Raw genomic sequence first — 15,706 nt, 5'->3', positions numbered from 1 at the left:
ATCACGGGGCCTCCACCTCACCCCCAGATACATGAGGAAATCAATAGAAAGAAGATCCTAGAACTCACCAACACGATGATTGTGCTGCTGACTGGAGAGGTGACACTGCTGGGAATGCTGGGACATTATACAGGAACGCTATGAAGGGATCTGAGTAATGACTGTATCATTGTGTTGTCAGACTCCTATAAGGTGTCAGGATATTGCCGTCTATTTCTCCATGGAGGAGTGGGAGTATTTAAAAGGACACAAAGATCTGTATAAGGACGCCATGATGGAGGATCACTGGCCCTTCACATCAGCAGGTAATAGACTTGACTAAATACACACGTCTTCTCATTATCTGTAAGGAATGAATTCAGTAACTGGATGGGTTTCCTACAGTTAAGGAAGAGATAAGAACACCAGAGAGATGTCCCAGTCCTCTTCTTCCACAGGATGGTTCAGAAGAACATCACAATGTCCAACAGGATGATATGGTAGATGGAAATAAGGACGTTAAGATGGAGGATCACTGGCCCTTCACATCAGCAGGTAATAGACATGACTAAATACACACGTCCTCTCATTATCTGTATGTAAGTAATAAATTCAGTCACTGGATGGGTTTCCTACAGTTAAGGAAGAGATAAGAACACCAGAGAGATGCATCAGTCCTCTTCCACAGTATGGTTCAGAAGAACATCAGAATGTCCAACAGGATGATATGGTAGATGGAAATAAGGACGTTAAGATGGAGGATCACTGGCCCTTCACATCAGCAGGTAATAGACATGACTAAATACACACGTCCTCTCATTATCTGTATGTAAGTAATAAATTCAGTCACTGGATGTGTTTCCTACAGTTAAGGAAGAGATAAGAACACCAGAGAGATGTCCCAGCCCTCTTCTTCCACAGGATGCTTCAGAAGAACATCCTAATGTCCAACAAGATGATATGGTAGATGGAGATAAGGACGTTAAGATTGAGGATCACTGGCCCTTCACATCAGCAGGTAATAGACTTGACTAAATACAAACGTCTTCTCATTATCTGTATGTAAGTAATAAATTCAGTCACTGGATGGGTTTCCTACAGTTAAGGAAGAGATAAGAACACCAGAGAGATGCATCAGTCCTCTTCCACAGTATGGTTCAGAAGAACATCAGAATGTCCAACAGGATGATATGGTAGATGGAAATAAGGACATTAAGATTGAGGATCACTGGCCCTTCACATCAGCAGGTAATAGACTTGACTAAATACACATGTCTTCTCATTATCTGTATCTAAGGAATGAATTCAGTCACTGGATGTGTTTCCTACAGTTAAGGAAGAGATAAGAACACCAGAGAGATGTCCCAGCCCTCTTCTTCCACAGGATGCTTCAGAAGAACATCCTAATGTCCAACAAGATGATATGGTAGATGGAGATGAGGACGTTAAGATGGAGGATCACTGGCCCTTCACATCAGCAGGTAATAGACTTGACTAAATCTACACGTACTCTCATTATCTATCTGTATCTAAGGTATGAATTCAGTCACTGGATGTGTTTCCTACAGTTAAGGAAGAGATAAGAACACCAGAGAGATGTCCCAGCCCTCTTCTTCCACAGAATGGTTCAGAAGAACATCACAATGTCCAACAAGATGATATGGTAGATGGAGATAAGGGCGTTAAGATGGAGGATCAACAGCCCTTCACATCTGCAGGTAATAGACATGAATAAATACACACATCTTCTTATTATTTATATGTAAGGAATTAATTCAGTCACCGGATGCGTTTCCTACAGTTAAGAAAGAGAGAAGAACATCTGAGAGATGTCCCTGTCCTCTTGTTCCACAGGATGGGACAGAAGAACATTACAATGTTCCACCGGATGATCAGGTAAATGGAGATAAGGTCTCATGAAATGTTTCCTATGATCTGTAGAAGGCTGTGAAGATCTTGTGTCCAGTCTTGTTTTATCCACCAGTATGTTTTATCCTTGTATAATCAGAAAGGTGGAGATGGCAGGATTACAGCTGACCTTAGACATTACATGTTGTCTGGCTCTTCTCACAGTTTCATGGTTATGAAGACTGCTGATTGGAATAGGGAACCCGTTGCACTACAGATGACCTGCAGATTTTGAGGTCAGATAACTGGCAGTGGAGGTGCCCACGCTACCAAAAACTGATAATGTGGCCATATTGCTCACATGGTTGTGTTAAAAACATGTTTGGTGTATGTTTTCCTTTGCAGGATATGGAAATTTAGTTAGAAGTTTATAATGTTAGGTTGTTGTTACGAGCAACAGGGGTCTGTCTGTCTGCCTAATTTTCACCTCATTTTGTGTGGGCAGTTGCTATGCATTTGCCTTGCTTCTGAATCTAGGCATGGTTATCCCCTAGCTTTGTCTGGTTGATTAGGGTAAAGTTTCTGATTGTCTATCCTCTATATATTCAGGCCTTACACAGTTCTGTTTTTCAGGTGCTTGCTAGATGCATTCCCTTCCAGGTAGTTCTTACTTTGTTTTGTAGTCTGCAACTAGTAGTCCTGTGAATGTATCTTTGTATCTGTGTATTTTGGGATCTGTAGTTTGATGGTCTTTTTTCCAGGGGCGTTGCTAGGGTCTCAAAAGATCCAGGGCCCAAGGCCCAATGTATATAGCCCAATTCTCTAAGTCAACCGATGCCCCACCCCAAAAAAATAGTACTGAAGACCTTTTCCTGTACTTGCTATACAGCAGCACATATTGCTCACATCCAGGGCCTCCCAGGTGACGCCTCCTCCGATGTGGATCTTCTCAGTCATCATCCTCTCCATTCAGTCCAGACAACTTCTTTTAGTCGCGCCTCGTCAGAGTGTGACACACAGACATCTTAGATTCCTCACTTTTCTATCATCATCCCCCATACTTGAGTCCCAACCGTGTTATCCTGCTGCTCGCTGTGCTCCCCAATACCCCCAAATACTATCCTGAAGAAAAATAAGCTCCCCCCATTGTGATAGTGCTCCTCAAAGACCCCACCAATAGTAATCTCCTTTTTGAATGCTCTCAAGAGTTATACTTCCCCCTACAGTGATAATGCTCCGCAAGAGTGCCTCCATTTAGTAGTTGAGCCCTCCAGTATTGATAATGCCCTCGCAGAGCTCCCAATAGAAGTAAGGCACCCTATTGTTCCTCCAGTGGTAAAAAAAGATCTCTACAGACCCCTCAGTATAAATAAGACCCCCTACAGTCCACTATAAGTCCTTCCTATAGAGCTCCCAGTTGTGATAAGAACACCTATAGTGTCCCCAGTATTTATATCACCTCCCCTACTGTTATAATGCTCGCCCTGAAGTGCCCCAGTATTTATAATGCCCCCTGCAGTGCCGCCTGTAGTTATATTCCTCCATTTAATGTCCTCGGAAATTATAATTCCTCAGCCTCTCCACCATACAGTCCCATGTAAATAATATTATTTCCCTCCCTCTGCCATAGAGTCCCATGTAAATACCATCACACCATCTCTCCAAACCCCTCCAATATACAGTCCTATGTAAATAACATCCTTCTCTATCTACAGCCCCCTCCAAAATACAGTCCCATGTAAATACCATCACACCATCTCTCCTGGCCCCTCCAATATACAGTCCTATGTAAAGAACATCACCCCCTCCCCAGCTGCCTTCAACATACAGTCCCATGTAAATAACATCACCCTGCCCCAGCCACCTTCAACAGGCATTCCCATGTAAATAACATCACTCCTTCAACATTTAGTCCCATCTAAATAACATCACTCCAACATACATTACCATGTAAATAACTTCCCTCCCTTCTGCCCTAAAATACAGTCCCAGTTAAATAACTACAACTCCCAGCATTGCTCTGCCTCTAACACTGACCTCTCCTCATGTAACAGACATCACACCAGCTTCTTCCCAGGACTTCTCCTCCTCACTTCTGAGCCGTGCTCCTGCACTGGTCACATGATGGACATCATCGCAGGTCATTTTTTAGCTACTGCATTTAGAACTAATCACATGGACTGTGATGTCATCACAGGTCCTTCAGCTCTTCCAGTGCATTAGATTTAATTGTATTGTCATCCTAAGGACAGCAATACAGTTTTTATCTATCTGGCAGGCAGGAAATTCGGGGCCTGGGACAAAGCATCAGGGGCCTAAGCCCCGAATGTTTTAACCTAGCAACGCCCCTGATTTTTTCTGTGTTTGAGATTTGCTTGTTGCGTTGCTGTTGTGTCCTGGCTGATCTGCTGACTTGAATTCAGATTCAGTTCAGTACTGCTCATTAATCCACTATCTACCTGTATGTCACACATCTCTCATCCATTCCTTTGGTGGATCATTTCCTCTTTCTGTAACCCTTAGGCCCCTTTCACACGAGCAAGTTTTCCACGTGGGTGCAATGGGTGACCTTAACGCATTGCACCTGCACTGAATCCTGACCCTTTCATGCCAATGGGTCTGTGTACATGAGCGTTGTTCTTCACGCATCACTTCTGGCATTTATCATGTAGAGAAAGTGAATGCTAGGCACTTACTAATGTACTGTGATCGTCCATATTGCTTCCTTTGCTGGCTGGATTCAATTTTTCTAAACTGCTTGTTTCCATGGTTCCGACTAGAGATGAGTGAATCAAAATTGACGAACTGGAATTCGATCCGAATTTCAGGAAAAATTCAATTTGTCCCGAAGTCGAATTTCCTACGCTTTATGGTAACTAATCACATTTTTTATAAAATGGCTGCTGCACATGTTACAAAGTGAAAGTAATAAGCCCGGGAACGAGGGAGCACCCACAATGCCATGCAGACAGCCAATCAGCAGACAGCCAGCCCTGTGATGTCACAGCAATATAAAAGGCCTCCTCATGCCCGGTCTATGCCATTTTTCAGTGAACTTAGTGCAGGGAGAGATGTTACAGGCGCTAGGGACAGTGATCAGGAAAGACTTTATTCCCCCCAAAAAAGATTAATCAGTTCAGGGAAAGATTATTCATAGTGTAGGAAAAGGATAGGGAGGCATTAGCCACACTGTAGGGAGAGAGCAGGGACCAATAGGAGAGTGTAAAGCCTGGGTAATAGGGGCTATTCTATTACACCTTGCTGCACTAATTGGGGATACAAAGTGATCTATTACTACAGATTTTAGGTTGGTTTAAACAGTAATTGAAGTAATAATAGCATCTGTTATTGGGGTGAAAGTGCGGTCTGATACAAGCATTTTTGGGGTGTATTTAGTTGATATATAAGTACTTGCGGTCTGGCATGCTGCACGGGTGAAGAAAGCGCGCTCCTCGGGATTAAAAAAAAAACTTCTCTACACACTTTTAGGGAGGTCGAATTCTTTTACACTTAATTCGATGCCTCAATCGGTAGTTGCGGAGTGTGAAATAGCGGCCGGATACTACACACTTTAGGATGACTTCACACTTCAGTTATTTGATCAGTTATTACTATAATTTTTGGTCAGCCAAAACCAGTAGTGTAGCGTACTCGGAGATAAGGTGAAATGGAAAGATCTGCACCTGTTCTGTGTTTTTGACCCAAACCTGGTTTGATACTGCACATTTTAGGGTGTTCAAATTCTTTTACTCTAAGTCTACTTTCACACTAACGTTTCTATTTTCCGTTATTGAGATCCGTTTTGTCTCCATTCATTGTCAATGGGGACAAAACGTAACTGAACAGAACGGAATGCTCCAAAATGCATTTCGTTCCGTTTGGTTGTGTTCCCACACTGGAGAGCAAACCGCGGTTTTCTTTCCGTCCTGGGATGCGGAGCAAGACGGATCCGTCATGACCCACAATACAAGTCAATTGGACGTATCCATTTAACATTGACACTATCTGAAATAACAGAACACGGATCCGTCCCCCATTGACTTTCAATGGAGTTCGTGACGGATCCTTCTTAACTATGTTAAAGATAATACAACTGGATCCATTCATAACGGCTGCAGATGGTTGTATTATCAGTAACGGAAGCGTTTTTGCTGAACCCTGCCAGATCCAGCAAAGCGTGAAAGTAGTCTAATGTTTCAATCAGTAGTTGCGGAGTTGGAGCAAAGTTGTTGCTCTTTTACCCTTGCAGTTAATGTTACGGTACAGTGTGTCTGACAGACAGGTGAGGAGGAGAGATCCGCTGCTTCCTCCGGTAGGCGGGCAAGTAGCGACGATGATAGCTGCGTTGGAGCTGGTGTTGCGAGCAGTCAGACACGTGGCCTTGAGACTGGTGAGGGTGACTTTAGTGATGTGCAGACAGTGGCAGACAATGATGTGGCCGAATGCATGTGGGAGCCAGGTGAAGAGGGGGCTTATCCTCATCAGGAGAAGAAGATGGCAGCTTGTGCGTGAGGCAGTGGCTGAGCCAACCGGGTGGTAACGTGGCCGTGAGTCAGCAGGGTGGAAGCAGTGTGAGATCTGAAGCCAAAGGTGCCCGAGGAAGACCATCTGCTAAGCAGGAGCCTACCGGTCCGGAAGGAAGTACCGGTGCAACGGTTCAAGGAGACAGTGGTAGCAGGCAGTCATGACCAGCAGTCTAGTCATATGAAACATTTCCCATGACCTCTCCATTATTTGTCTCACAGGTTCTGAATCCGAGTGAAGATCTGAACATTATTTATGTTACACAGACGTATGTGAGGGGTGATGAGCAGAGTATAGAGGACCTTCCTACAGATAACCGCCCAGGTGAGTAGTAACCACTAAATAAAGCAGAGAAGACCCACAGATTCTACTCCTTCACTGGATACAACAATTTTATGTTGAATTCTTTATGGTCTGTATTCTGTAAGGTTTTTCAGCCAAAATAGAAATTAGATAAGGATGAAAATGTGGTTCTGATTTTGAGAGTGAGGAACCATTAGCTCCTATTAGGGTCACATAAAATGTTATTGTGTGCTGACACAGAACAGAACATGGAGACATACACCCAAATAAAAGAGGGAGGATGGAAGGTCAGAGATATGAGTGTCAGGAATGGTGGTCACCAGAGTCTAGGAGGAAGAGATGAGGTTCTCCTTGTACTCTCAACCTCCTCTTCTAGTGATTCGTTCCTTCAGAAGTCCAACTGTAGACATACTAGGGATAGTGTTTAAGCACTGCCCAGTGAAAATGACCGCAGCTGGACCCCTGCCACAAACTATGCGTCCCAGGTACCAGAATTTACGACATTGCAGGTTTTCACATGGACATAGTTTGACTTGTGGAAATCAGGGGTGTTGCTATGGTCTCAAAAGATTCAGGGCGAAAATCTCAATGCAAATGTATCAAATTCTTAATCTAACCCCTTCCCCAATGCTAAAGGCATATTTTGATTAACGACATTACATTTCGCATTATCGCACGTACAGAGGACTACAGCACCACCTACCTATTAAATACAGTGATGTCTCCCTTGATGTAGACGTCCTCTCGTCATTCGCCGAAGCTAAATTTGTCAAGTCTGAAGTCTTGAGAGACTTCATTAAATAACTTCTGCCTTTGATTCTACAGCTTTAAAAGCAGTTTAAAATAGGAATCCAAAGTCTGCTTCGGTACCGGCTGGTACCTTGGAACCGAAGCCGACTTCGGATTCCTGTTTTAAAATGTTTTTAAAGTCGTACAATCGAAGGCCGAAGTTCTTCACCGAAGTCTTGAGACCATATCACCCCCGGGAGGTATAAATCCCCTCTATATTGCCCCCTTGTAGTTCCTGCCATCATTGAAACAGATGGCCCTGGAAGACCCTTTGGGTTCTATCCCATGGCAACAACCTACTACATGAGGGTCCTTTTTTCATTACGATTACCAAAAGTTGCAGCTTGTTGCTTAAATCATTAGAGTGATAGGTTTGAAGGACGGACCGGCACACTCAATATCTGGGATCCAGTGAAGGAAGAAGAATGAGAAGCGGAGAGAATCGGTGTATAAAAAACGAATTTATTGACCTAAAATGGCATTAGAGGTATAATGCAAGGAGTAGCGATAAGGGTAGGTATACAATTTAAATAAAAATGGTATAAAAATAGTACAAAAATATAGCAAAAATAGTACAGAATTCCGGATAGAGATAGTCTTATAGTAGTCCAGAAAAAAGGTTGTAGAAATGTGTAGTATTCCGGAAAGGGGGGGAAAGAAGAGAAAGTCTCAGTGCATCAGCCGTGTTTGGTGGTCAAAGTGATCTGTGCCTGTATGTCCTGTATAGTGTGTTGGAGTGGTAGTTATGGTGCACAGTGTGAGATACTGTTTGTGGTGCAGCAGAAGCAATATATAGTGCATAATTTAATGCATGAGGTCAATGCATAGAATTAATATCGGTTGATGCATAAAAAATAAGTTGATGCGTTTAAAATGCAAAAATGAATGCATAAGATTCATATAAATCGCAAGTAGGTCGTATAAGATGGTGAGAGTTTGTTAGAAAGTTATGCAGCAGACAGATCAGTTGTACAGGTCTCCGGTGGCATCCCACACAGAAGCCTTGCTCTGCCTGCTGTTAACTTTGGTGCCTTTGCGGCGTCTCGTCAGTGCTGCCGATCCTTTCCTGTGTGCTGTAGGTGGGTTCTCCTCGTTTCCGGCTTGTGGGCGGCGTGCACAATGGACTCTAAACGCCCCATGTGGTCTTGGCGTCCCACGTGGTCTGAGATGAGTGGCGTCCCATGTGATTCAGGACCGCTGTATGTGAATCTTGTTGTGAGGGATATGCTGGCTGGAAAGTTGATAGGGAGGCGCTTCCTAATGGTGGTCGGTGTCCTCTGTAAGCGGGTCTTTCACCAGACGCGTTTCGGAGTCTTAGCTGACGCCTTCCTCAGTGGTAACCCGCTAGTTGGATTGGCGCCCTTTTTATCCCCCTCCTTCAATTAAAGGTTATCTCTTTCCATTGGTCCCATGTGTCCTCAATTAAGGGAATGAGTGGTTAACTGTTTCGATACTGAGCCAATTTCAATGAGAGTGGGGAGATGTGAGAATTGAAAAAGATGGCATATGAAGGTCCATTTGGGGGGTGGGGCAAATATGGTATTGAGACGAGTGGTGTTTGTTTTTTATGGGCAGAGTAAATATGATAAATAAGTAATATGGTAATATATAATGGAAAGATGAATTAGGGTATATCTTGTTGGATGACGTGATGCACAGAAGAGTTATGATTGTGGAGAATATGTAGAATTGATTTAGGTGCATAAGAAATATGTATATGGGTACACAAAAATATGTTTAGGTATACGAGAGTATGTGTTTAGATACACAAAGATGCACGTAGGTATGCAATATATACCATGCGATATATACGGGGGTATGCAATATATACCATGTGACATGCATTGGGCACGTGCTGGACATGTACGAGTCTGTGTTTGATCATTCAGATGCAATGAGTGGAATGGGGCGGGGGTTCAAAGCCGAAGGGAGATCGGAGTGCTGGTAAACAGCCCAGAACACCCGCCCCAGGGTGCAGAGATACTAAAATTACAGGGAATTGAAAGAATCCAAACAGTTCCAATTCGGCATTTCGGCCTTCAGGGAGGACTGTGTCTAGTTCAAAAATAAATCTTGATTCTATGCGGGACATTTTTGCAATCTGATCGCCTCCTCTCCAGTCTCTCTCTATTTTTTCTATTGCTGCAAAAGAAAGACCACTAGGGTCTTGGCTGTGGTGTGTTTGGAAGTGGCTAGATAGGGAGTGCTTGTCGTATCCTTTCTTGATGTTGTTGATGTGTTCTGAGACTCGTTTTTTCAATGTTCTTTTCGTTCGTCCTACATACTGTTTATTGCAGGGACATTGAATAATGAAGATGACGTTGGTGCTGCAGCATGAGAGAAATTCCTTAATCTCGTGTGTGAATTTGTTTGTCCTTGAACTTTTTTTTTTTCCGTTTTTGGGGGGAATGATGTGAGTCTGCAGTTGCAGCAGCTATTACATCTGTAGAAGCCTTTGAGTTTGAGCCAGCTGTTTATTGGGTGTTCTCCCATTTTGTTCTTCTGTGTTTTGATGGAGGGTGCTATTTTTAAGCCCAAGTGGGGTTCTTTGGTGTAGGTTATAAGTGGGTTGGTGGGGATCAGTGAACCTATTGTCTTATCTCTCTGTAAATGGGGCCATTGTTTTTTAATACTATTTTCTACTTTTTTGTATTGGACATTCTATGGTAATATAATACGTGGTGGTGCGTCTTCCTCTCTGGTTTGTTGGGCTGCCTACAGCACACAGGAAAGGATTGGCAGCACTGACGAGACGCCAAAGGTAACAGCAGGCAGAGCAAGGCTTCTGTGTAGGATGCCACTGGAGACCTGTACAACTGATCTGCCTGCCACATAACTTTCTAACAAACTTGCACCATCTTATACGACCTACTTGCGATTTATATGAATCTTCTGCATTAATTTTTGCATTTTAAACGCATCAACCTTTTTTTCATGCATGAACCGATATTCATTCTATGCATTAATTTATGCACTATATTTTGCTTCTGCTGCACCACAAACAGTATCTCACACTGTGCACCATAACTACCACTCCAACACACTATACAGGACATACAGGCACAGATCCCTTTGACCACCAAACAAGGCTGATGCACTGAGACTTTCTCTTCTTTCGCCCCCTTTCCAGAATACTACACATTTTTACAACCCTTTTTCTGGACTACTATAAGACTATCTATCTCTATCTGGAATTCTGTACTATTTTTGCAAATTTTTCATACCATTTTTATTTAATTGTATACCTACCCTTATCGCTACCCCTTGCATTTTACTTCTAATGCCATTTTAGGTCAATAAATTAGTTTTTTATACACTGATTCTCTCCGCTTCTCATTCTTCTTTCTTCACTGGATCCCAGATATTGAGTGTGCCGGTCCGTCCCTCAAACCTATCACTCTGTAACTCTGACACTGGCTGGGTGGGCCAGTTAGACCTAGAGCACCTTGCATGATATTAAGATTGGCGAGCACCCACACAACCTATTGCCTCTTAAATCCTAAGAGGTTGCTCATAAAAATGAAAGGATTCTAGGATAACATAATAAAGACTCTTCAGGGTAGTAGGAAGCTGGTCACTTCGACCATATACTGTACCTTCAGATCTGGAAGAGGTTCTGTTCTTTGTAGGGTATGGTGATGGTCGCCCAAATCAATATAGACCAGTAATTCAGAGGATCCTGGTTTTCTTTCAGTAGGGTATTAAAAAAGGACTGAGACCCAGCACTCTCAAAGTATCGATCTTGGCTTTGAATGTCTTCTTTGAGACTAATTTGATGAAGTCCAGGTGGATACAGAGGTTCAACAGAGCTGCATCTAGACTGAGACCTTCCATTAAGAATTTTATTCTTCAATGGGACTTCAATTTAGTTCTTTGGGCACTAATGGGGCTACCGTTTGAACCCCTGGACTCTGTCAGTCCAAATTCCGCTCTCATAAAGTAGCTTTCTTGATAGCAATTACATTGAAAAGGTAGTTGGGAGAGATCCATTCAAGGTCTATAAAAGAGCTCTATCTAAAGATAAAGGATGATAGGTTGACTTTAAGACTCGACACAGCTTTTAAATTTCAAAGAAACCAAGAAATAATGTTGCCCTCTTTCTGTCCTGACCCCAAGAGAATTCCATTCCATTAATTTTAGGAGCACAGTATTCAAATACCTTGAGATTACTATGGATTTTAAAATTGACTCTAGTTTTTGTGTACACTGTTTGGAAAAACATCCTGGAAAGCTTCAAAAGATACTATTGGTAGGTGGTTTAGGTCCACAATTGCTGATGCTTATAGAGAGAGAGAGAGAGTAAAAAGCCATTGTACAAGAACTATTGCTTCCTTTTCAGCTGCAAGAGCTGGGGCTTCTCTACAAAAAATTTATAGGGCAGCAACTTGGTCTAATTTCCATACATTCCTAAAGTGTTATAGATTACACTTGCAAAATTTCTTCTCCAGGCCATTGTCTCTCCCTAACTACTAATCTGGGACGTCTCTAGGAATTTGGCTTGCTTATAATTCGGTTTCCATTAGTCCTCCATGACTGCACGTATTTTTATACCTCCCTTTGTTTCTGCTTGGTGTATGATGGTAATACACAATACATTTCTTGGTTTGGCAGATTATCATTGGTGACTGTAGTCATTTAGTAAACACTGGTGGGAGGTTCTCGGCAAGGGGGGTCAAATTTAACCTTAGTCTGTTCCAGCCCCTAAAGAGATCAAGGTAGTACCATCATAAGGGACTCATGGAAACTGAATTGCCAGTAAGAGTAATTCCCATTTTTTGTGGCTAAGCAAAGAGTTGCAGTGATGGCCTACTGCGTTTATCATAGATCTTTCTGGGCTGTCAGACAGCTAAATCCTAAGATATAGGAAATTGGTGTCAAGAACTCAGAGTTATGCAATCTGAGTATGGAAACTCTAGCGGTAGGCTTTGAAAGATATAGAAGTTGGACCCTGGCCCACTAGGTTTTCCAGGTTACCCTGGGCATATACCATGTTAAAATGGTCATGACATGCAGTATTTATAGGGTATTACTAGGTACACAAGCACTACCAATTCCTGCAGCAGCATCTCCCAATTATGTGGCCTTTATGGTAACATATAACAACACCATTTTTACATTATTGCAGGGTTCAATGCGATCAAGAAGTAGGCATGCTACCTTATCAACATTACACATTTCAATAGAGCTGGGAAGGTCATCAGCAACATAACCATCCCAGATCAGAACCTAGTAGGACATTGGTGGGAATATTCTCAGACACTCCTACTTAATCCCTCCCATGCATTATAGTATAAATACACCCATGCCATAGCAGGGTTGACTCTTCCAAACCAGTCAGTGACAATCAGGGCTTTCCTGAGTGTTATATCCTCAGAAGACACACATTTGGGACAGTCAGCACCAGTGTCTTTTAGTGATTGTAACAGTACATTTTCTATTGGTTTCCCCTCATCCCACCCACAAACAAAACAGCTGGTTAGAAACAGGTGATTTTGGTAAGTGGGTGTCCTTTTGTCTGGGCAAGTATTTCTGAGGTGCCCAAATGTCAAATGCAGGGTTGGTATATTATAAAGGGGTAGAACCTTGAGGACAAATTTGCATTATTAATTAGTCTTCAAAGATGGTAATGGACAATCGATGGATCCACTGTTGAAGATTGGTTTTCCAGCCATTTTCCACATCAGAGTAGCTGACAATAGTTCCACAAGAAGTCCTATCTTTTTTGATAGACCTTTTGGGTTAGGTATTATTTCAGATGAGAGCTTGTTTAATTATCTCATAATCCTCACACTGGTGTCAGGGAAGTTCTGCAACCATTTACAGGGTTTTCTCATAACCAGGGTGTTAAGTACTTAGCTCATTGTTCATTAGGTAGTTGGCACAGTTTTCAAGTTTTTACAAAACCTCCCAAGAACATGTTTAGGTTTCCATCATCTCTATACTGCAATACATGAAGAGGCAACATAAAAATAGGTACAAACACTAGAGTAGTCATGCAGAAAAAAAGGGTTTAAAGGCCAGTTGTAAAATGAAGTACAAAATACGCCAGACGCAAACTAAAAATACAATGTCAGAACCAGGAGATCAAAACAATACCAAATCGCCAGCAGCCAAAAATGTAGTCGCAATACCAAATCCAGAAATCCAAGCCAAAGAAGTCTTCCGTAAATGCAAGAGAACAGTAAGGTGAGCCAGAGGACAAGAAATTCACTGGCACATTCAGGTTCTGGCCTTTTAGACAGAAGAAAGGCAGCTGACTCCAGCATGCCTGCCCACCGAGTGGAGATGCTGGCCACATGCCCTGACGCTCGGGAGCCCCAGCGTACCTCCTCATTGACCCAGGGCTCCAACATCAGCACAGACTGCCCAGTAGACCGGGCAGCAGTGGCCAGGGGAACCGTGACATATACAAAATAAAAACAAGAAGGGGGACACTGATTGCAAGTATTTCCTCATTTAAAATAAGCAGTGAGCTTGTCATTGTAGACTAGTTTATTCCTCGAAAAGGATTCCATGTATGTATGTCAGAGATACCACCTAATAGCAAATCCTTCATGATTCTCCACTGAGAATTTCAATAGAAAAGTGTAGAGATCGTCAAGAACATGAACCTATGAAGAAGTGGCAAACTGGAAGAGAACAGCCTTGTGCCTGAACATCATCTACTGGTCCTTTCTCTGATGTCTTCCGCTAAATTGTGATCTGTTTTCTCACCACTGTCTTACATTAATAGTTGAATTTTGCTCTATACTTTGCAATTTGTATTAATTTTTTTTCTATAGAAATGGATATGGTTATATTACTCACAATACTAAAATCTGATTTATTCTTTCAGATGACTGTACCAGGAGCTCAGATGGACATTGGATTACTTTAGCTTTGGATGCAACTGCTCATGATATTACCCAAGCAACATATGAAGCTATACCCGCACCCCTCAGCCCAGATTTTTCATTTGATCCAATTCCGCAGGCCCAATCTTCTGATTCATCACAGACTGTAACTCAAAATAAAAGCGGGAGAAGTTCTGACACGAGAGCTGACACGAAGATTAAGTTGTTTTCATGTTCAGAATGTGGAAAATCGTTTAACCATGAATTAGAACTTCTTCAACATGAGAGAAGCCACACAGGCGAGAAGCCGTTTTCATGTTCGCAATGTGGGAAACGTTTTGCTTTCAAAAAAACTCTTGTTGCTCATGAAAAGATGCACATTGAAGAGATGGCACAGAGGAGTGACACAGGGAAGGAGCCAATATCATGTTCTCAATGTGGAAAAACTTTTATCATAAAAGCAAATCTTGTTGCACATCAGAGAATTCACACAGGAGACTTGCCATATCCTTGTTTCGAATGTGGGAAATTATTTATCAGTAAATCAAAGCTTATGGCACATGAAAGAATTCACACAGGGGAGAGGCCATACGTGTGTTCAGAATGTGGGAAAAGCTTTACTCAGAATTCTGATCTTGTTAGACATGGGAGAGTTCACACAGGGGAGAAGCCATATTTGTGTACAGTATGTGGGAAATCCTTTTCTCGGAAAACATATCTTGTTGATCACCAGAGAACCTTTCACAAGGGAAAAGTACATTTATGAATGTGGGAAGCATTTTACCCAAAAATCACATATTTCATCTTCAAAGAACTCAAGCAGGGATGTGGTCATTTTTCTTTTTTTAACTAACATGTCATGCAACAGAAAGGAAAGGCAATTAAGGCAGACCACATCACTGCTGCGGGCCTACAGGTGAACTTTCTGTTAGTTTGCAACTTAAATCCCAGTTAATTACCTGTATCCACCACTAGAGGGAGCTTGGTGAAAAGAGATTTTTACAGTTTGCATTGGGCTCAATGGAAGTTGTATTTATTCCTATTCTGTTCAGAAGAGGCAAAGGAATTAGAGCTGTAGAGAGGAGATTTGGCAATGTCAGTTGTCTGGTGTAAATAAATTCGGAAATCAGAATGAGCGCCATATTTATAAAGCACCTGTAAATTTGTCCATTCACTTCAATGGGACAGCTCTGTTCTATTCACTTCAACAGACAGAAGCCGTTCTATAGAAGTGAATAGGGGTGCTATACTTGTAATTAAATTGCTTGCCACGGCAGTTGCGACAGCAAGCAGGTAAACCTAGAAGGCAGTGCTTGTACGAGCGCTGCTTTCTCTTTAAACAGCTGATCAGTAGGAGGTCTTACTCTTGAAGATAGGTCCTCAGTATAAAAAAGCAGACAACCTCTTTAACCACCTCCGGACCGCCTAAC

The 15,706-nt window shown here is 42.3% G+C and overlaps 1 protein-coding gene across 1 annotated transcript; it reads left to right on the top strand.

The window, feature by feature from the left end:
- The first annotated feature begins 75 nt into the window (after window positions 1-75).
- On the top strand, window positions 76-15,653 carry LOC122941920 (zinc finger protein 496-like). Its single transcript, XM_044299418.1, has 12 exons — window positions 76-99; window positions 182-305; window positions 385-534; window positions 618-764; window positions 848-997; window positions 1,081-1,227; window positions 1,311-1,460; window positions 1,548-1,697; window positions 1,781-1,875; window positions 2,461-2,487; window positions 6,573-6,675; window positions 14,279-15,653. Exons 1-12 carry the CDS (start codon window positions 76-78, stop codon window positions 15,040-15,042), a joined length of 2,031 nt encoding a protein of 676 aa, XP_044155353.1. The 3' UTR covers window positions 15,043-15,653.
- The last annotated feature ends 53 nt before the right edge of the window (window positions 15,654-15,706 follow it).

This window comes from Bufo gargarizans, chromosome 6 (genome assembly GCF_014858855.1).
Source record: "Bufo gargarizans isolate SCDJY-AF-19 chromosome 6, ASM1485885v1, whole genome shotgun sequence".
NCBI classification, from domain to species: domain Eukaryota; kingdom Metazoa; phylum Chordata; class Amphibia; order Anura; family Bufonidae; genus Bufo; species Bufo gargarizans.
Note: the sequence above shows the minus strand (reverse complement) of the source record. Positions and strands in the feature narration are given on the sequence as shown.

Excerpts from the sequence above, each read along its gene's own strand:
- LOC122941920 (XM_044299418.1), top strand. The coding sequence starts at position 76 with ATGATTGTGCTGCTGACTGGAGAG. Across the intron at positions 765-847 it reads CTGGCCCTTCACATCAGCAG|TTAAGGAAGAGATAAGAACA; the intron begins GTAATAGACATG and ends TGTTTCCTACAG. Across the intron at positions 1,876-2,460 it reads ATGTTCCACCGGATGATCAG|GTGCTTGCTAGATGCATTCC; the intron begins GTAAATGGAGAT and ends TCTGTTTTTCAG.